This window comes from Cyprinus carpio, chromosome B3, assembly GCF_018340385.1.
Source record: "Cyprinus carpio isolate SPL01 chromosome B3, ASM1834038v1, whole genome shotgun sequence".
In the NCBI taxonomy this organism is placed as follows: Eukaryota; Metazoa; Chordata; class Actinopteri; order Cypriniformes; family Cyprinidae; genus Cyprinus; species Cyprinus carpio.
In genome coordinates, this window is record NC_056599.1 from 37,540,084 (window position 1) to 37,561,246 (window position 21,163).

The window sequence follows — 21,163 nt, forward strand, 5'->3', positions numbered from 1 at the left end:
ATATGACGCCACTTCCCGGGAAACGAATACAGATCTTACTATGGCAAAGGCGCGGGCTATGGACGTTAACCTGGCCTGCGTTTTCCAAAAACATTGTGCTGACGTTGCTTAAAACCTTCGTGAGGCTTAAAGCACGCGAACTAATATTCATGAGCCACGCCATGACTAGTATGAATCGTTCATTCCCGAACACCCCTTACCTTTCAGCAAATGAATTAATCCCACGGACCAAACGTCATCTTACATCACTAATATTCATGAGTTAGCCTTCACAATAGTATGATTCGTAATTTCGTTGGCCGGCAGAGGAGGCGTTGTTCCACATTAGAACGTCACCTTCATTTAATGCAGAAGCCGGCTATCCTGGAAAAGGACAGAGGTTTCCCAGTCCTATAACACGCACTGAATAACACTGAATATCAGAGATTTGACTTTGCGCTGAAGTGCTTGTAAATAGGGCTGTATAAAATGATGAAGAACGGACATCATGTGAGCAGCGCTCCGGCCGCCGCAGCCTGCAGTCCGGAGAAGAGGAGGCGTACTGTCCGCGTCTGGTGCGATGGATGGTGAGTGCACTCTGGAATGCATTTTCACCGCATTGGCATTAAAAAAAAAACCTTCCCCCCGATTAAAGCTCTGCTTACATTTAATTAAGATAATATGACGAGCTATAGACTTGACAGCCACAACAATGCACCACATCTAATGTAAAGTCTTTATATCATCGAATGCTCAAGAATTTTGATTGCTTCCATTACTATTACTACCACTGTTACTAAAAATAAATAAGAATATTTAATCATACTAGTCTATATTATATTACTTATATGAATATGAGCATGTCTACAGTTGCATATTTGTGTTAAATAACACAAAAACCATAATAATGTTTATGCTTAAAATATATATATATATATATTTGCTTACATTTTTTAAGTACAAGACATACAGAGTTCACAAATTCTAATGTAACTAAATGCTGCACACTGAAAAAACACACCGTCCACCTTCAGAATCCTGTCTGTTATTTCACACTAGCACATGATTCACTGAGCAGGGATGACTTACTTTAACAAAAGTATGGAGTGCTAACAGGCTTGCTACTTTATCTACTTTAATGAGTTGGGTTTATCAGCCTTGACATATGAGTTGACAGACATTTCTCTCTAAAAGCAGGCTTTGTCTGATTAAGTATCAGAGTTTGTGAATTCATTTGACTGAAAAAAAATGTTTGGTGATTCATGTGCATGATGAACAGGATTATAGAGCCTTTCTCTTTCAGAATTCCAGCCATTTCTGTCCGCCTGTGTGATGGTGTTATTTTGAAATGTTGCAGAATGTTTGGGATGCCAGAATATTAGACAGTGGAGTGAACTACCAAAGAGAAGCATTGTAAACAGTGCGCTCAGTGACTCCCCTCGACCCTGCCAGCCCACAACTGCCTGTCCTTCACATAAAACCCTCTACTGCATAACAAGAGAATGTCACAGTCAGCCTGTGCCTCAGCTCAAGATGCTACTGGCTGCGCTACCATTTTTCTTTTGTAGGTTCACTTGATGCTGCATCAGTAACTAATGCTATGTGAGCCCCCTCCAGGTGTGACAACTGTCTGAAGCATGTATAGAATCACAGCAGCTTATTCATTGGCTGATGACACTCATAGTAAATGCACTGAGTGTTTGGGCTTTGGTTATGCTCAAGCTGCACTGAATGGCTCATTAAACTGCACACAGTGTGGTAAGTTTAAATTGAAAGTCCATCACTTGAAACTTACCTTCTTTTCAAAAAAAAGGAAGATTGTCTGTCCCTAGTTGCTTGGGTTCTGTGGTTGCTGAGGCACCACATGTCTCAGGGTCCTGGGGATCCAATGTTGAGCTTGAGGCTTTGGAGAGTGACCTTTTCTTTCTCTGGACTGAGACCTGTTTGTGTTTTTCACACTTGGTCCTTTTCAGGGGTCTGATCACGGTTCGCTAGATTTTTGGTGTGTATGTGAACACTCCAAATGATCTCAGACCCCTTTAATGTGAACAAAGCCACAAGTTGGTTGGGAGGTGGTTTGAGTATAGTTAACATTTAGATATTGTTATGGTTTGCTATAAATGTGTGTTGTGAACACAAACCGCTCTGGGCATATTTGATTTTTTTTTTTTTTGTTTTTAATTTCTTTTAATTTGGTCATCAGATAATTTCAAGATGCATTCTCTCCAATACTTAACATATGTTCAATAGTTTATGGAGTGAATGGAGCGAATACCTGTTACAGTAGTTCTCATAATGCCTTAATGCACCGTTTAATTTACATTATTGGATATGCACTTTGTTTATTTCAAAACAAGCAGAAACAATCAATAGAACACTGAATTGTAATGTTCTATTTGGATGTGTGATATAGAGGAAGAATATGGATGCAGTATTGCTGTCATGATTATGTCTTGTTTAGTTTCATTTTTGTTCATATGTCTTGGTTTCATTATTACTCTTTCATTTTAACTCTTTTCATTTTCACTCTTGACCTCAACATGGTTCCTGACACAGCACATATCTCTCCACATGTCACTTTTCGACGTAACCTACACTCACTCTCACCCTCCTGGTGATCTGCTATGGTTTCATCTTGGCTTCCTTCCCCTGAACAGTTATCATCTCCTGATGTTAACAGTGCTACTGATACTTTCAGCTCCACTCTTACATCTTGTTTAGACACTGTCTGCCCCTTGTCTTCCAGGTCAGCTCATACTACCTCTTCTGCCCCTTGGCTATCTGATGTTCTCCGTAAGCATTGTTCTAAGCTCAGAGCTGCAGAAAGAGCAAATCACAAAATCCAACTGACCTTAATGTATATCGATCACTCCTCTCTTCATTCTCTGCTAACGTCTCCACTGCTAAAGGACATACTATCACAACAAAATTAACAATTCGCCTAACTCTCACATGCTCTTTAAACTATTTTCCTCCCTTCTTTGTCCTCCTCCTCCCCCTTCTTCATCAACTCTAACAGCTGACAACTTTGCCGCATTCTCCATTAATAAAATTACAAATCTCAGTGCACAATTTGCCACACCACAAACTGTCAAAGACGTCTTACCAGTAAACACACTTGTTTCATCCTTCTCTCCACTCTCTGAGGCAGAAGTCTCTAAACTCATCCTTTCCAATCATCCTACTACTTGTCCTCTTGATCCTATTCCATCTCATCTCCTTCAAGTCATTTCTCCTGCCGTTGTACCTGCACTCACTCATATGGGGAACACATCCCTTCAGACTGGAGTTTTTCCCTCAACATTTAAACAGGCTCGTATAACCCCACTTCTTAAGAAACCCACTTTTAACACAACTCTTTTAGAGAACTACAGACCGGTTTCCCTTCTACCTGTCATTGCAAAAACATTTGAACGAGTTGTGTTCAAACAAGTTTCTGCCTTTCTCACACAGAACAACCTCCTGGACAGCAACCAATCTGGCTCCAGAAGTGGACATAGTCGACCGAGACTGCCTTGCTCTCAGTTGTTGAAGCCCTAAGACTGGCAAGAGCATCTTCCAAATTTTCTATACTTGTCTTGCTGAATCTGTCTACTGCTTTTGATATGGTGAACCACCAGATTCACCTGTCAACCCTATTGGAAAATGCCATCTCAGGAACCGCACGCCAGTGGTTTGAGTTTTACCTCAGATAACAATACAGATTGAGTCAAAGCAACTGTACAGCATTAATTAGGAAAATAGTGTGTCAATAATGCAAAATGACAATAATAAACACTCATTTTTCAGTTAAAGGCAGTTCAACATTGAATTCAGTGATGTCATCATCCAGCTCAGTTCAGTTTAAATAGTATCTGTGCAATCAAGTCGACGATATCGTTGGAAATGAAGTGTCCTCAACTAAGCAAGCCAGAGGTGACCAGAACCAAAACTCCATCGGTGACAGAATGGAGAAAAAACCTTGGGAGAAGGTTGGAAGTCTCAGTCGGGGGGCCAGTTCTCCTCTGGCCAGATGAAACCAGCAGTTCAATTCGTCAGATAGGTCCTTCAAGGTATCTTGGAAAGGTGAGGTGTCCAAGTTGCAACATCTAGCTACTGAGCCTCAGGGCTCAGTTCTTGGACCATTTCTCTTCTCTGTCTACATGGCCTCACTAGGTTTTGTTATTCAGAAACATGGCTTTTCATATCATTGCAGTGCTGATGACACTCAACTCTACCTCTCATTCCATCCTGATGATCCAACGGTAGCTGCTCGCATCTCAGCATGTCTAACAGACATTTCTTGTTGGATGATGGACCATCACCTTCAACTCAACCTGGCTAAAAAAGAACTGCTTGTGGTTTCAACAAACACATCCCTTTATCAAAATTTCACCATCAAGTTAGGCTCATCAACCATAACTCCTTCAAAATGGCTAGAAACCTTGGCATCGTGATTGATGATAAGCTGAATTTCTCAGACCACATTGCTAAAACTGATTCCTGCAGATTTGCTTTATACAACATTAGGAAGATCAGGACCTTTCTTTCAAAACATGCAACACAACTCCTTGTTCAAGCTCTTGTTCTATCCAGGCTGGACTATAGCAATGCTCTATTGGCAGGTCTTCCAGCCACTTCTATCAAACCTCTACAATTAATCCACAAATGCCGCAGCAAGATTAATCTTTAATGAGCCGAAAATAACACATCACACCTGTGTTCAAATTTGCGCTGGCTACCAGTAGCTGCTCGCAAAAAATTCAAGGCATTAATGTTTGCCTACAAAACCACCACTGGCTCTGCACCGCTTTACCTAAATTCATTACTTCAGAGTTATGTGCCCTATAGAAGCTTGCATTCTGCAAGTGAACAACACATTATTGTGCCAACTCAAAGAGGCATAAAATCACTTTCACTGACTTTTTCAGTAACTGTTACCTCCTGTTGGAATGACCTGCCCAACTCAATCTGAGCAGCTGAGTCCTTAGCCATCTTCAAGAAACAACTAAAAACACATCTGTTCCATCTTTATTTGACCCTCTAACTCTAGCACTTTCTATTCTATTTTAATTATACTTTATCTATTTATCCTCTTTTTTATTTAAAAAACACTAGCTTTCTATTTTTTCTATTCTAGGCGTAGGCATAGGCGTAGATGTGAAACACAGTCTAATAAGTAGAAAAACCTAATAGCCACAGCCATATCAAACTACAGCTCAAGACTGGTTGCCCACTGAAGCTAAGCAGATTTAAACCTGGATGGGAGACCTCCTGGGAAAACTAGGTTGCTGTTGGAAGAGGTGTTAGTGAGGCCAGCGGGGTGGTCTGTGTGGGTCCTAATGCCCCAGTGTAGTGATGGGTACACTATACTGTCAAAAAGCACCATCTTTCGGATGAGACGTTAAACCGAGGTCCTGACTCTCTGTGGTTACTAAAAATCCCATGTCACTTCTCATAAAGAGTAGGGGTGTAGCCCTGTTGTCCTGGCCAAATTGCCACCATTGGCCCTTGTCAGTCATGGCCTCTTAATAATCACCATCCACTTGATTGGCTCTATGACTCTCTCCTCTCCACCTGTAGCTGGTGTGTGGTAAGCACACTGGCACTGTTGTACTGTGGCTGCCATCGCATCATCCAGGCACACTGGTGGTGGTTGAAGAGAGACCCCCCACATGATTGTAAATCTCTTTGGGTGTACAGCAATATACAATAAAGCACTATATAAATGCATCATTCATTCATTCAAAAATGTATTTATTGTTGGTTTCCTGTCGTAGCTGTGTACCTTCCAGCAAAAACCGTGAATAACACATAATTACTGGATTACTATAAGGGTAGGTCTAAACCTTGGGTAGGTGTAGATTAATTCACCATAATTTGACAGGTAGCATTTTTTTTTGTCAAATTGTATTATCTACTGGTTTAATTGGAGGTAACAATATCAGACAGGGTATCACAAATCAACATACTGTTCCCCTTTTCTGGTCCTTTATCTACCTTACGTCTGATGTCTCACGTCTGTCTGGCTGCAAAGCCCCCTCCCACCATCCACAGTTGTACTGTTGTTAACGGCGTGAAGATGTGCCTTGTGGGAGAACGGGTGTATTGTCAGAATTATGTCTTCTTTAGTTGTGTTTTTGTGTCTTGCTTCATGCTTACTCTTTCATTTAGTCTTAGTGTGTCCTTTTTAGTTACTTATAATGTTCACTTTTTTATCACCAAGTTCCCCTGTTATCCCTGTGTATATATAGTCCATGCTCTGTTCCGTCTTTGTGCTACGTGGTGTATAGTCTCTGTGCAGATTCCTAGTGTTTATTAGAATATCTGTATTTGGCAATTATGCATCATGCATCTTCTTAAAACCACAACATACAGTATGTGACAATTGCAAAAAAATGTACAATTTTGTGCAAGTAATAAACAGCTTACAGGAGTATTCGTTCAAAAGTTAAGCAGAATTTGTGACAGTGATGTTTTACAAAAAATAACAAAAATAATAATATTCTTTAAAAATTACAACAACAACAACAACAACAAAAAAGTTACAATGAGGCACATACAATGAAATGGAAGTGAATAGTATTTTGGAGGGCATATTGTCAGCCATAAATAGGTCTGAGACAGTTGCTCTTTCAGGGACAGTGACAGTGTGAATGAATTGAGAACTATAGGTCCTTCTTCTAGGTTCACCTCTTGGTCCTAAAATGGGTTAAATTTGTTGGTTCCCTTAGTGGGTCTGAGTTTGGTTCTTTTAAAGTGGACTCAAATGTAATGTGGTGTACATGTGGTGTTGTGTACCAAGGACAAGTTGGTTTGCAAAATCGGTCACTTCATGGCAGAGTTAGTGGCTGAACCTCACAGATATCCCAGAGAAAGAGAAGGCCATCCTGTTAGATGCTACTCATTCGAGGTGAAGGCTTTTCAGTGGTGCATTTAGCAATGTCATCAGTAAGTTCTCTACTGTGAAGCAGCAATTAGCAGCTTTTGGCAAATGATTTCCAGATGAGCTTGAGAGCCTTTTGGCATCTTCAGGGGCCATCTGCAGAATCATGCTGAGGAGAATTATATGTCAAGCATATAGTGTCAGTTCTGGCAGGTCACACTTAAGCTTGCATCAGTTGTAGCTCAGCTGATCCATGTCTACCTACAGGAATACGACACCTATCACAGTATGTGATAATTGTGCCCTTGGGATATTATGGTACTATGGGAATTTGCTACATTGACTAATATTTACTGCTTGGTTTGGAAATTTTCGCAGAGTTTCGCTAATGTGACCTGTTGTCCTTGTTGCTTTATATGGGTATCAGCAAGATGTTCATTGCTAGGGGTTTTTTGGTTAATATCGGCACCATGCTTGTTTCTTTAAGCTTTTTTGGATGTTATTGGCAACATGCTTGTTGCTTTAAGCTTGCTTTAAGCTTGGGTATTGGCAACATTGGCACTCTGACAGAATTACTTTTCTAAGTGATTGGACTTAGAATTTGTGCTTTATTGACAATAAAAGGGAGATTCCTAAAGCGTTACATTAAAGTAGGAACACAAATCATATGCAGAGACCACAATATCACAAAGACCAAAATGGAATTTGGCTTTATTGGCTTGGGCCAGAAAGCAACCACTCACCACCTGGGATTTCAGGGGAAAAAAAGGACCCAAGAGCAGATACATGCTGAACCAAGGCTTTACTGACAAATAATAACTGAAAAGACTGAGTTCTGAGCAGAACTTTAACAGCAAGGCAAAATCAAAGGGGTCTTGAAAGCCAGGCAAAGGTCCAAGTCCAGGGAAGCAGTCCAGACAGCAACTGAGACTATTCAGAAGATGAAGGCAAAAAGGAGGGTCAGAATGAGCGATGCCGTTAAAACACCAAAGTGCAAATTTGGACCAAAGTCAGTGGCAAACCAGAGTAGATGGCCTATACAATGTTGTTCTCTAGCATTCCAAATAAATTAACACGAGTGGAGAAAAATCTTTTTCTTTTACCTCACATCTCTCTTGTTTGTGGCAGCAAATGTCAAGTGCAAAGGGGTAAAGACATGGTTTTTTTGGGCGTTAAATCGTGCCGCAAATACCACTAAATTGTCTACCACAAACCTTAGGAAATAGTGTTGCATTAGTAGAATTTTGTGTCTCTAAATGAAACTCCTGCAAATTCAGAAGACAAAAGGTCAGGTGTAAAAATAAAATTGCTTGAAAATTTAGGCAGTAGTAATATAACGCCAAAAGAGGGTTTGTGTTTGCACAAGCTGTTAGGAAAGCTGACCCTTATTGTTTCATTGTTTTAGAGCAATACTCAAAATGCATTACATCATTGTCTTCTAAAAAACTAACTGTACAATTAATCAGTGTTACAGAGATTTACCATAGTTACTTTTGAAAATGTATTATTTATATTTCAGTAACCAGACCACTACTGGCCAAATGAATGTAAATGTTTATTATAACCATTTTACCTCAAGTGAAAATCTAGGTGAATATTGTTGTGTAGGTTCTAGGTGAAAGTGCATCACTAACCCTGAATTGTCAGGATGCTAAAGTCCATTCACAATAAAATGTCATGTAATCCCTCCCTGACATGTTCTGTCCAGGACATAGGGCAGGAGGACGTAATGTTTGCAGCACAAGAATGCATTCAGTCCATGTTGAGCAATGGTAAGCACTTAGTCAGCACAGAGTGTGGATTCCACTTTGTGACAGACAGTGAAAACCTTCATGAAGACAAATATAAAAAGCATGTTATGTGATTAAAGTCAAATGAAGGGCAGTTTTGTGTATCTCATGACAGCTGTGTTAATGCAGCCATACAGAGAACCAAGTGATTTAACAGGGTTTGATTGACCTCAGAAGAATAAATGACCCTTGCAGCAACCACATACCATGACTGGTAGATAGGTCTGATCAGCTGACAATGAGTCAATCAGTCACTAGATCTTACTTGTGTATTAGTGTTTAACTGAGAATCGCACAGTGAAGCAAAAGCATTTAAACATCTCCAAACTCTCCAAAAAACAAACTGTAGTTTATGATGATGTATTGTGCCCCCATTCATGTTATCATAATGTAGATGTTGCACTTTTTTATGTTAAACGCTATAAATTTATGTTATACACTAAAATGATCCTCATTAGACTCTCATTACTATAATACTGTAAAATACTGAAATATTGTGGGAATGCGAGGAGGTGGAGAAGTTTTGGGTTGGGGTTACTCAATATGTTTCTCAATTTACTTTCTCTCCAATTCCCTTTATGTCCTGTAATGTGTTTATTGAGTACTGTATGTATGAAGACAACTGCTCTTTGTCCACTAAAGGAAGAAAGCTGGTGGATTTGTCTCTATTACAAGCAAGACATTATATTGCCCTGTGCTGGAAAAATACCAATCGCTCTTCCATTTGACTATGGCTGAAAAACTTAACATGCTTGACTCTTGAAAAGCTTACATATGTAATAAGAAAGAAACCCTCTGAATTTTTTTATATCTGGGAAGTGTTTTTAGACTTTGTTAAAAATGGAGATATTGAAGAAGCGTTAGATGTGTGTTATTGAATGTAAGAAGGTGTTTTTTTTTGTTTGTTTGTTTGTTTGTTTTATACCTGCCTGGGGTATGTTCTGGGGAATGGTGTTTGTTTTTTTGGAAAACTTTGTAAAAACTATTTTTTTTAGATTATATTACATAATTTCTCTTGATTTTGGTGTGAAATATAACAGGACATGCTTTGTCACATTTACCCCATATATGCACAGAATCATCAAATTTCTAGTGCTTTCAAACACTGTTGGCTTCTGCATGCGAGATCGTTCTCCCGGCTCAGTTGCTGTTTGGGTGCCTGCAAAGTGCAAACCAGTTTCAGTAATTAATATTTCATGCTCATGGCCAGTGTTGCTGTAATACTGTCTACTTAAGATACAGCAGAGTCAAGCTATTGGGTAGTTGTTGGCGTCATCATATCATTATATAAAAGCAGATGCTTCATCTTAACACTCTTATTCTATGTCACTTTCAATGCACCCCCCGTAAAAAAATATATATCTATACATACAGTACATTTATTTCATACTAAGTATAGTTAAAATCTTTTAACATATTTACTGACATATCGCTTGAGACTTAAGCTGTATAATTAAACTTTATTTGTAGTACTACTTGTACACAATGCACATTTCGTAATATTTAGCCAAAATTGTGTTTTAATGTCACTATTGATGAGAATTGTATGATCTTTGAATAATATCAGTCTTTATATACAAGATATTTAAAGCCTGAAGTATACTTGGAATAGATCCACTTTAGCACAATCAAATATACTTAAGTATATCTTGAGTTGCACTTCAGCACTACATCCGCACAATTAAATTGCATTAAGTACAAAATTAGTTGTTTAAGACCTTAAGTATACTAGTTTAGTACCAAAAGTACAGTTGCGGGGTATTTTTATTGAGTACATAAATATGTAAAATATATTTGTAGTATACTTAGCAAAAAATAAATGTATTTAAAATATATTTTAGCATATACATTTTTCACTATAGGGACATCATATACCTAAATGACATCAAAGATTAAAAATAGTACCAAACCAGAGCTATTAGTAAATTTAAAGGGAAGGACGAAGTATAAATAAGTCAAACACTGAAAAGTCCATTCAATGTCAATCTGATGGTATGGAAAATTTCTTAGAGGGAAGCACATTAATATAAATTGGGAACATAACAATCAGTGGAAGGTTTTTTCTTAATTTTATGAATCTATTACCATTACAGGTGAAATCCTATTAACAGCGAGTATGAAACAATGTTTCTTTATGCTGTATGTCAGTAACTATTTAAAAAAATAAAAGGTTTGATTTAATCATCGTAGCTTCATCTCAAGGAACCTGTCTAACATGTTTTCAGGTCATACTGTATTTCACTTTAAAATCAAATTATGTTGAGAAAGGGGGAAATGTGTCATTTTTATAGTGTTTTTAATGTTTTTAAATTATGTATTTCAGCAATGAAAATCATCATAGATCAAAATTAGAAAATACTCAAAAACAAAAACAAGCACAAAAGAAGTATGTATGGAAGCAGTATAGTAATGGAATTTACATAGACAATTGGACAAAGGTCTCTATTTTGGACTTACTGTTAAAAAGAACACGATTGTTCTGGAGCTAGTTTTATAATTCTGCTATATTTAGAATGTGTGATGTCAATCACATTGCTTTTATATGCTAAACTCACAGTATGTGAGGTATTTTGGGTAAAAAAAATGAACTAAATTCCAGTATTAAGTGAGTACATAAAAACCTGTTCAAAACTGCCCTTGTAATGCTAAGCCTACAATAATGACTTGTGGTGAGAAATTTCAAGATTGTAAACGTGTTATCTGTCAGGTTAATGTGTATGTATGTATGTATGTATATGTTTTTTATTATTATTTTTTTTTTTATTAACTTATGCTTTTAATTAATGCATAATATTTTAATAAGAAATGAATTTACATATAGCAAAGGACAAAGAGTCAGTGAATGCTATGATATTTTTCTCATTTTAACAACTGTCTTTATCTACCTTATGTCTATGTCTTAGCTATGACATGGTCCATTATGGTCATTCCAACCAGCTTCGACAAGCCAAGGCTATGGGGGACTATCTCATTGTGGGAGTGCATACTGACGGTACTCTCTCTCTCTCTCTCTCTCTCTCTCACACACACACACATGCGCGCACACACACACACACACACACACACACACACACACACACACACACACACACACACACACACACATAAACGGTGCCAGATACAGTGTTGTCTGTTGATTATATCGATCTTAGTTTCAAGACTGTGTATGTGTTACACTTTCATGACACTCAATATAAACTACGAACAAAACTGTGTAACACAAATATAATACATTGACAAATTGAATTAACAAATTGGGGGAGTGGGATTAAACTTTACGTATGATTATTTATGAGTTTACTTTGTGATGAAAGATTGTGTACCAAGAATGTGGGAGTTGCATAGATTGCATAGACGACAGGCTATTCAGTCATTGACTGATATGTTTGTTTAGCTTGCACAGATGAGAGCTGACATGAGACATGGAATAAAGGCATGACTGAAATAGGTTTTGATTGATTTAGAATTTTCATGTTAGAATATAGATGGGTCGTGATGGGGATTCAAAGGCTTATCTCTCTCAAAAGTATCTAATTGTACAGTACACACTGGCATGAAGTGAAGTGGAGGAGAGAGTGGAATAGGATCAGGAAAGGTCCTTGAGTCAGAATTCAAACTTAGGTCACTCAAAGTGCAACCTCACAACATGTCTGAGCGCTGCCTGGCTCTGAGCTATCAGGCAGAAAAGTGGTCAGGCAGGCATGGGTCAGAATCCAGATCAGTCCACGGGCAACCAAATCTCAAACATTAGGTGAGAATCAAGGTCAGACAGGGAGAGAGATCAAACGAGGGGTAGACAGCACCAAATAGAAAATATCAGAAGGTCATCAACATAAGAGCAGTCCAAAACTGGTGAGTTCTAGAGGGAAACAGGTAACCTCAACACAGACTAGGCAAAAGAGAAATATAGAAGCAAAATAAATAAAAACAGTTAAAGAAGAAAAGTTAAAGAAAAGTTAAACACTGACTTCACAGACTGGACAAGATAACAGCAAGTTGAAAACCACTACTGTAGATGAAGAGTGTAGACATATACTTTTAGACTGAAGACTGCATATTACTTCTAAAAGTGCTTAATCAAAAATGTCTGTTTTATTTTTTTAGATGTTGAACCAGGAAACCATGCTGTCTAGCTGTTAAAATCAGAAACAGTTTTTGGAGAGTTTGACCAAAAATTTCACAGCGAAACAAATAACAGAAGATGGAAATGAAGTTGACTGATTCTAATGTCTCTCTTTTCATGCAGAGGAGATCTCTAAGCACAAAGGTCCTCCAGTGTTCACCCAAGCTGAGAGATATAAGATGGTGCGAGCAATCAAGTGGGTGGATGAGATCGTGGAAGGAGCTCCATACGTTACTACGCTTGAGACTCTGGACAAATATTGTTGCGATTTCTGTGTTCATGGAGGTCAGAGCCTAAACATAATAAACATGTCTAAACTGTGCTAAAACATTGAAATTAAAGTCAGTAAGAATATGAGACCCCCAGGGCCATGAATCTTTGGATTATTGGATTGACTGGGTTACATACATACATACTACACACATTCATATTAAAAAGATCATACATTTTTAGCTCTTACAAAGTAAGTACTACCTTAGTAAGGTACCTATGTACCTACTTTATTACTTTATTAGCTGTACCTTAGCTGTTCTGTTCATGATGAGACAGTGCTTCTTTACACGAATTGAAGTCCATATAAAAACTGTCAACAATCTGTTGATGTTCATGTTCATCTGTTCGTGTGTGCTACATTTAAGTAAAAGCAAAGCTGAATGGTTCCAGAGCATCACTACTCTCTTCTAAAGAAATATATTTTTCAGTAAATTGTTCAGTAACTTGTTTGGTCTTGGTCCTCCATGCACAGTATCCAATGCACCACTTCACAGTAGTTCACTTATGCAAGCTTTATTATGACCTGAATCAACTGGTCGTGTCTCCTCAGATGACATCACTCTCACTGTGGATGGGAAAGACACATATGAAGAAGTGAAGAAGTCGGGAAGGTACAGGTAAGCCCATTCACACCTCTGCAGCTCATGCGGCTTATGTTTAGTATGGTTCTTATTTAAAGTGGATCTTTTTCAGAGAGTGCAAGAGAACCCAAGGTGTATCCACTACAGACCTGGTAGGCCGCATGCTGCTTATGACCAAAGCTCATCACAGCAACATGGTGAGGCCCGAAACATACTCAACAACTGTAAATGCAGACAGGTCCCACTAGACAAGCTTGATTTCAAACATGTCAGACCTCAGTTCATAATTCAAGTATGCTGGGTTGTAACACCCAGTTTTATGGAAACATTTACCATCATACTGTTGTTAATTTTAGTTGTTTTTTTTTACCATTATTTGTTATAATGGTATAGCATATTCACCCTACTTTCACTTACTTATTTATGTTAGTTTCCTTGTCACTTTGGTACCATGTTTACACCATTGTCACCTCCACCTAATGTCTGTAACTCTCTCACTGATATTGTATTGGAACTGATCATAAAAAGTATCTGTTCAAAAATCTGTTCAAAAAATACACCGGCCAAGCATACACATCTGCTTTTGTATACTTGTGTAGAGTATGTTTCTGATATGTCTCTGGTACTGTATGCTATAATTACACATTGTCTAAATGAACATTAATTTCTTCCTTTCTTTCCTCTTCAGGGCAGATCAGACTATCAACAGCACACAGACAACTTTGGAAGTGTGAGTGTTTTATTCCCTTTTGGTTGGTCTTGTAGTTATAATTTTTTTTTTTTTAAGAGTGAAATGTTTTGACAATACAGAGGATTTTTTGGGTTCTTTGGTTATAAATCAATTATTCCACCAGTACTACAGTATTGTATTAATACTGTAATATTATGTTATATACAATATGTAATATTGCATTGTTTTTTTTTTCAACTACAAATGTCAATAGGGATCCCAGAATTCCATCGTACAAATAAAATAAAATTGATTAGTCATTCTCAGATCCCCCTCTCCCTCCTAGGATTGTTTACTTGTTTTTCTGCTTTGCCATTTTGTTCCTCCTTCTGCTAGCATTGCCTTCACACGCCTCTGCCAAGTTGGCACATAAAAAAGCTTTATTGTCTTCAGAGTCCATAATCAGAGACTGAGCATGAATGGCACCTCTGTTTCTGAGTTTAACATCGACTAAATAATTCCTAGTCATTGCCTCCAAATGGAGAGAGAAAAGTTCTTTAATGTCCCAAGACCGTTACTGGACGTGATAAAAAAAAACACCCATTGCAAAGGACTCAAACTTGACTTGTGCTGACCACAAGGTTATTGTTTGTTCAATCATTATTGTGTGCTCTTGATGTCAGGAAAAAAAGCACTTGTTGGCTTCTACAAAGAGCTGCTGGTTTAAAATGTGTTCTTGGACTTGACAGAACCACCAAAGTGCTCTCATCGTGGTCTATATATTGGGTTTAAGTATAATAAATGTATTACTGTAAAAAAAAAAGGTGCATTATTAGCAATAATTAGTTTAATGATTAATGTTTATTGCCGTAATTGTTGTTATCATTTCTGTACTGCTCACAACAGGGCCCTAAAGGCCACAGTCCCTGGACAGGAGTGTCACAGTTCCTGCAGACGTCCCAAAAAATCATCCAGTTTGCCTCAGGAAAGGAACCACAACCAGGAGACACCATCATCTATGTGGCTGGAGCTTTTGACCTATTTCGTATCCTTACACGCTTAGACAGCTGTTCGAAAAAAAAAGTAACTGAATGCATTTATAAAAGAGATTTTAAAAATCTGTTTGAGGTGAAGATTGTCAGTAAATAACAAATTGTGTGTGTCTGTTCCTCACACAAATTGTATGACTCCAGGTGATTGAACAGACAGAATATAAATTATTTTGGGGTAAATTTTTCCTTGTAAGATAGACAGTTGGTGAGCATTGGTTACAACATCACCAAAGGCTATTACAGCTACTACATTATTGAAAATAAAATAACTTGGAGACAGGACAGGTCTCCCTATTATATAAAAGTATAAAAATCACTTTTATATACAAAGGTATATAAATAACCTCACTGGGCCATAAACAGTGTTATCATTGTTAGTCTGTTCATTCTTTTATCTATTGTCATTTTTATTTGGCAGGCTAGGAACTTTATGTTAAATGCTCTGCAGAAAAAAACTAACAAAATAACAAAAAAAATCAATAATGTCCTTTCAAACGTGAGCATATTAGTCTATGCTGGTAACTATTCTTCTGCATTAAAGCAAACAGCTAGCACAGAATACAGATTCATTATGCTGTCATTCTTTGAAATTTTTTAAATAATTAATCGATAATTGGCCATTTTATTTAGAGTTTTCACATGGGGTGCAGAACTCTTGCTTTCTGTATATAATACATTCATGATGTGAATAAAAGTTTTGTTTTTCATGCTGCTAAGAGGTTCAGTGGCTACATATACATTTTAAAACTATCTTTGGATGTTTTGTGTAAAATGTTCAATTTAAGAAAATTTTAATGGCTGACCTATTCTCTGTGGAAAATACAAATTAGGTCCTAGATTTTTTGTCACTGTGGGTAGTTTTCTCACGGTAGTTTTTCTCACTTTATTTGTGAATGTGCATACTGTATTGTTTTGCCCTTGAGACCCCTGCATTCTTTGCTTTTTCTGAGAACACGAGTAAGACAATATTCATGTTTTCCTCTTTAACCTGATGCAAATCAGATATTGGCCATGTGGATTTCCTGGATGCAGTGTCCCAGCTTTCAGAGAAGCCATATGTTATCGTGGGCTTGCACTTTGATCAGGTAAGCTGAATATAGGATAATCTTAGAAATATATTTAAAATTTAAATTTTCTTGGTTAAGCATTATGCTGATTGTCTTTCAAAGGACATAAGAGATGTGAGAGAAGGAGGAACTGCATGTTTGTTTGTTTTTACTATTGTTATCATCACTCTAGGAGGTGAATCGTTACAAGGGGAAAAACTATCCAATCATGAACATCCATGAGAGGACTCTGAGTGTGCTGGCCTGTCGAGTGAGGATTGATCTTTTGTATTGCAGTTAATTCCCATTTATGTCTTGTTTTATGTAAATAGTGTTATATGAATGAATATATTTTGTTTTCAAATCTCACAGTATGTCTCTGAGGTTGTTATAGGAGCACCATATGCTGTCACAAAAGACTTATTGGACCATTTCAAGGTAAATACTCTTCCACTGTATTAAATTTGATTCTTGACTTTTTGTCAGACTTGCTTAAGAGTTGGATATAACACTGGTTTTTGACCATCAGCATAAAAACTTTGTCCAGTAGTTATTTTCACACAGACAGTTTTTAGAATTGACAGCAGTATTTACTGTACTATACTGTATAACTGTATTAACAAATATGCCTTGTATAACCCATAAAATTATGACGATTAATTTTTTATTACAATTATAAAATTAATTTAAATATCTTCTAATTAAAATAATAAAACTAAATGTTACGGTAAATAAAATGCTTTTTACATTTATTTTCCAGAGGAACTTTGCATAGAGTTGTGTGAAGACTTATACACAACCGCAAATAAGAGGACTCCGTATAAAATAGCTGTTTAGAGATTAAGATCAGACAGATTCTTAATTTGTGGCCACAATATTTTTTTCCGCATGTCAAGCTCTGGTTTTTCAGAGAAGCAGTTTGATTTGATTTGCAACCATGCTAGTTTATTCTAATTTACTTCACACACTCATTATTGCATAGTGATTTTAAATGTTTTTATAATACTGTATTTATAATACTGTTATAATGAGGTATTCAAAGTTTGGACACATCCGTATTGTAGAGTTACATGTAGAGGTAAAGGTCATGTAGGTCAAAACTGCAGTTGAGTATAGTAAAAATTTTGTGAGTTTGGCTATATAATGCAGTTATTCTTGGTAATTAACCAATATGTGTGGGAACATAACTGATTACTGAAATCAGCTAAACCATATTCTGCTGTGTAAACAGCCATGGAGTAATACACTGTCCTCGTGGTATAGGTAGACCTGGTTTGCCATGGAAAAACTGAAGTGTTTCCAGACAGAGATGGATCAGACCCATATGCTGTAAGTGTCATGATACGATAATTATTCAAAATTCCAACACAATACACTTCTATTTCATAATCTGTGCTTGTTTTCTGTGCACAGGTACCCAGGAAAATGGGAATATTGCGAACAGTGGATAGTGGAAACAGTCTCACCACTGATGTCATTGTGCAGAGGATCATCAAAAACAGGTGTTACATTAAGCTCTGACCTGTTAACATGCAGGAGGTCACTGGTGACCACTTTCTTTGTTTACTGTCATTTGCAGCATTGACTTAATCAATGCATAGGTTACAATAAGGGTAAATGCGCACTAGTTTAAAAGGCTCCTTTGACTTCATTCTCCTTTAAACCTCTTGATGGCACAACACATAAACATAAACATCCACATTTCACTATGCACATGGACATTTTACTGATACTTGCCCCCAAAGTGCACAGCAATGACAAGTTAATTCTATGATATAGTTTTAAATATTTAAGTAGCAAAGATAATTGATAAAATTATCGACTTCCCTACTTTGAGAAAAATGTCTTATTAATGATTGTTCAAGGTAATTCAAGCCATTTTCAGATAACTGAAGAGTATGTAAAAGGGTGTGCTTGTGGGTGTGCAATTTAGAGATAATCACCAAATTTATATTGAAACAATATTAAAAAATATTAATCACCTCAGTAATTAATCATTAATCATTAATCATGTCAGTAATGTAAAGCCATATTATGGGATTTCCTTCAAATTTACAAAATATACAGAAAATAGTCTCTAAAAGGCCTCTAACACTAGATTGCTCTATTCTTTTTTCTTTTGATTTATTATATAATAATAAAAAAAACCTTGCTACGTGTTCTGCATTATGCTAACTTAGACTTGTCATAGAACTTGCATATCATTGCTCTTTTGTTGATTTTGATTGCTTCCATTGTCCTTATTTGTAAGTTGCTGTGGATAAAAGTGTCTGCTAAATGACTAAATGTAAATGTAAAATATTACAAACTTTGCTAAAGCAATTTTAAGGCATGCCTTTAGACCTGCTGTATCCTACTTATTAAATTTGTAAAAAAAAAAAAAAAAAAAAAAAAATTACAAACAAAAAATACACATCAATAGAAAGTCTTCAAACTTGCATTTAAAAATATGGCCACTGTTTTATCATATATCTATTTTGTACGTCCCTTCCTGGTATGTGACCCAAAGTGGAGGCGCAGGTTAACAAGAATGTTTCAGTTTTCAAAACAAGTTAAGCTATTTTGACAGCATCTGTCAAGTGCTGCTACAAATAAATTCAATTTCAACTAATTTCAAGTGTCAATATATCAACTGAAAATATGTTTAATGCATTTACAATAACAATCCATGCATGGGTCAAGACATTCTGGAGGTTTTAAAAGCAGATATCTGTAGCTCACATTTTGGTAATAATAATAATATTTATTATTATTATTATAATTCAGAGTCAAGCTTGATTAATTCTGTGATTGAAAATGTTCAATAACAATAAAGTAATATTTGGCTGGTCATACCTTCGGTAACCTTTAAATCTAAGAAAAATCATTCAGTAGTTCTTTTACAGTAAGCTGTAATGGACAATCACGCTCAGAAATGATCAATACAATGCTCACATTATTCCTTCCTGTGCCTGCCAGGCTGCTGTTTGAGGCAAGAAACCAGAAAAAAGAGGCCAAAGAGATGGCGGTTATCCAGGCCATGAAGCGACGAGAAGAAGACAAAGCTAATGAGAGAGCGCAGGCTGTGCTGTAGGGAAGAAAAACAAACATAATCAAAGACTAACAAAAGCCAGTACATGCAGTTGACTCTTTTCTAATGTGTCCACATTCTGGACTTACATACTGTCAGAACACCAGCAGCTGAGAGCTCCTTTTATTGAAGAATTAGCATGTGTTGTCTTGGGAGCATCTGCTTTTGTGAACCACTCTCGCACTCTCCACCTGAAGGACCTCGTCATCATTTCCTGATGGCAGTGGACCATTTCCATCAGATCTGTTCACTAAGGAAAGAAGGAGGCTGGAACTTGTGCTGCACTTTGCTGTGTGCAGAATGTTGCCACTTTGGTGACCAACATGACCTACGTGGCCTTTACCTCCACATGTAACTCCAGAGTTATTCTAAGCTTTGCTTGGAAACCAACACTCCTGAAGATTTGTATCCATTAGAAGAGAACTACAGTCTTCTGTCCTAAAACAGTGTATTAATTATAAAGAATTAATATTTATCTGTCGTTATTAATGGCTAATCCTCATATGAATTATTTTTCATTGTAATGTACAACAAAGTTAATTGTTCTATTAAAAAATATATGAAAATAAAAGTTAAGATATGGTGTTCATCAAACATGCATTTTAATACAGTTTAAAAAACTTTTATTTATTATTGTTTTTTAACTTAACCATTATAACAAGGCAAAAGGATATAGTATATTTCAGGATGTTTTTGTAAGATAAATTTCCCTCAATGTCCAAGGGTATAGCTCAAAAAAAAAAAAAAAAAAAAAAAAAACCTTTCTTTAACTCATGGCATTCCACTCAAAACTACCATAAAAGCTGTACTTCCCCAAACAACTTCTGTTACACAAGAGTTTTGTGTGAGCAAACAGCATGAAATGTCAGTCTTATTTACTGATAATTTTTACTGCCACAGTTCTCAAATTTAATTTGTGGACAAATGAATTTAAACTTGGCATTTCACAAGTGGACATGCTAACCAGTTGTCAGGTGCAACACGTGAAAATGTCATGTTCACTATTCACTTTTGTTTTTGGGAAAATAGCACTTCACCCTGTCTGCCTAATATCTCCTGTAATTCACGGAAGAATTTAAATATTGGCTTAAAAGTACATGCAAATTTTTATTTTGTGGTGAAATATTCCTTTAAACTAAGATGTTTAAAGTTTCTGTTTTAAATTGATTTAAAATGTAATTATACTAGCTCTTAGAGTGAACGTGCTGATCCAGAGATAGTTCCTTGTTTTCTGTTTTATTTAGAATGATTTTAGAAGACAATTTCAGATCAGCATGTTATGCTGAGCCACATTATACATCAGGACAGGCATACACTCCTTTACAGTCCGCATATAGTTTTGAGTTTGTTACCCTTCCCCGGGCGCCGCAGCATAAATGGCTGCCCACTGCTCCAGGTGTGTGTTCACGGTGTGTGTGTGCACTTTGGATGGGTTAAATGCAGAGCACGAATTCTGAGTATGGGTCACCATACTTGGCTGTATGTCACTTCACTTATGAACGTGTGTATGCCATACCCAGAACTTGTGCAGAATGAGTTACCAATTGTACCCACAAGAGGTCTTCCTATCTGTGGAAATATGTGTAAAATTCATAGAAACTACAATGGACTGAAACCAACTAACCCTGTTTTGATGTGCTGTGAATATGCATAATTATAAGCAATGTTTTAAACAAGAAACCTCAATCATGGTACTAACTACTGTCTAAATATA

The 21,163-nt window shown here is 36.8% G+C and overlaps 1 protein-coding gene across 1 annotated transcript; it reads left to right on the forward strand.

Annotated features, from left to right (window-relative positions):
- Positions 1–284: 284 nt before the first annotated feature.
- On the forward strand, positions 285–20,043 carry LOC109109214 (ethanolamine-phosphate cytidylyltransferase-like). Its single transcript, XM_042720948.1, has 13 exons — positions 285–566; positions 11,538–11,626; positions 12,881–13,042; positions 13,581–13,647; positions 13,724–13,808; positions 14,300–14,341; positions 15,188–15,326; positions 16,336–16,418; positions 16,573–16,650; positions 16,752–16,817; positions 17,643–17,708; positions 17,793–17,881; positions 19,338–20,043. The coding sequence occupies exons 1-13, from the start codon at positions 469–471 to the stop codon at positions 19,450–19,452; spliced, it is 1,179 nt and encodes a 392-aa protein (XP_042576882.1). The 5' UTR covers positions 285–468; the 3' UTR covers positions 19,453–20,043.
- The last annotated feature ends 1,120 nt before the right edge of the window (positions 20,044–21,163 follow it).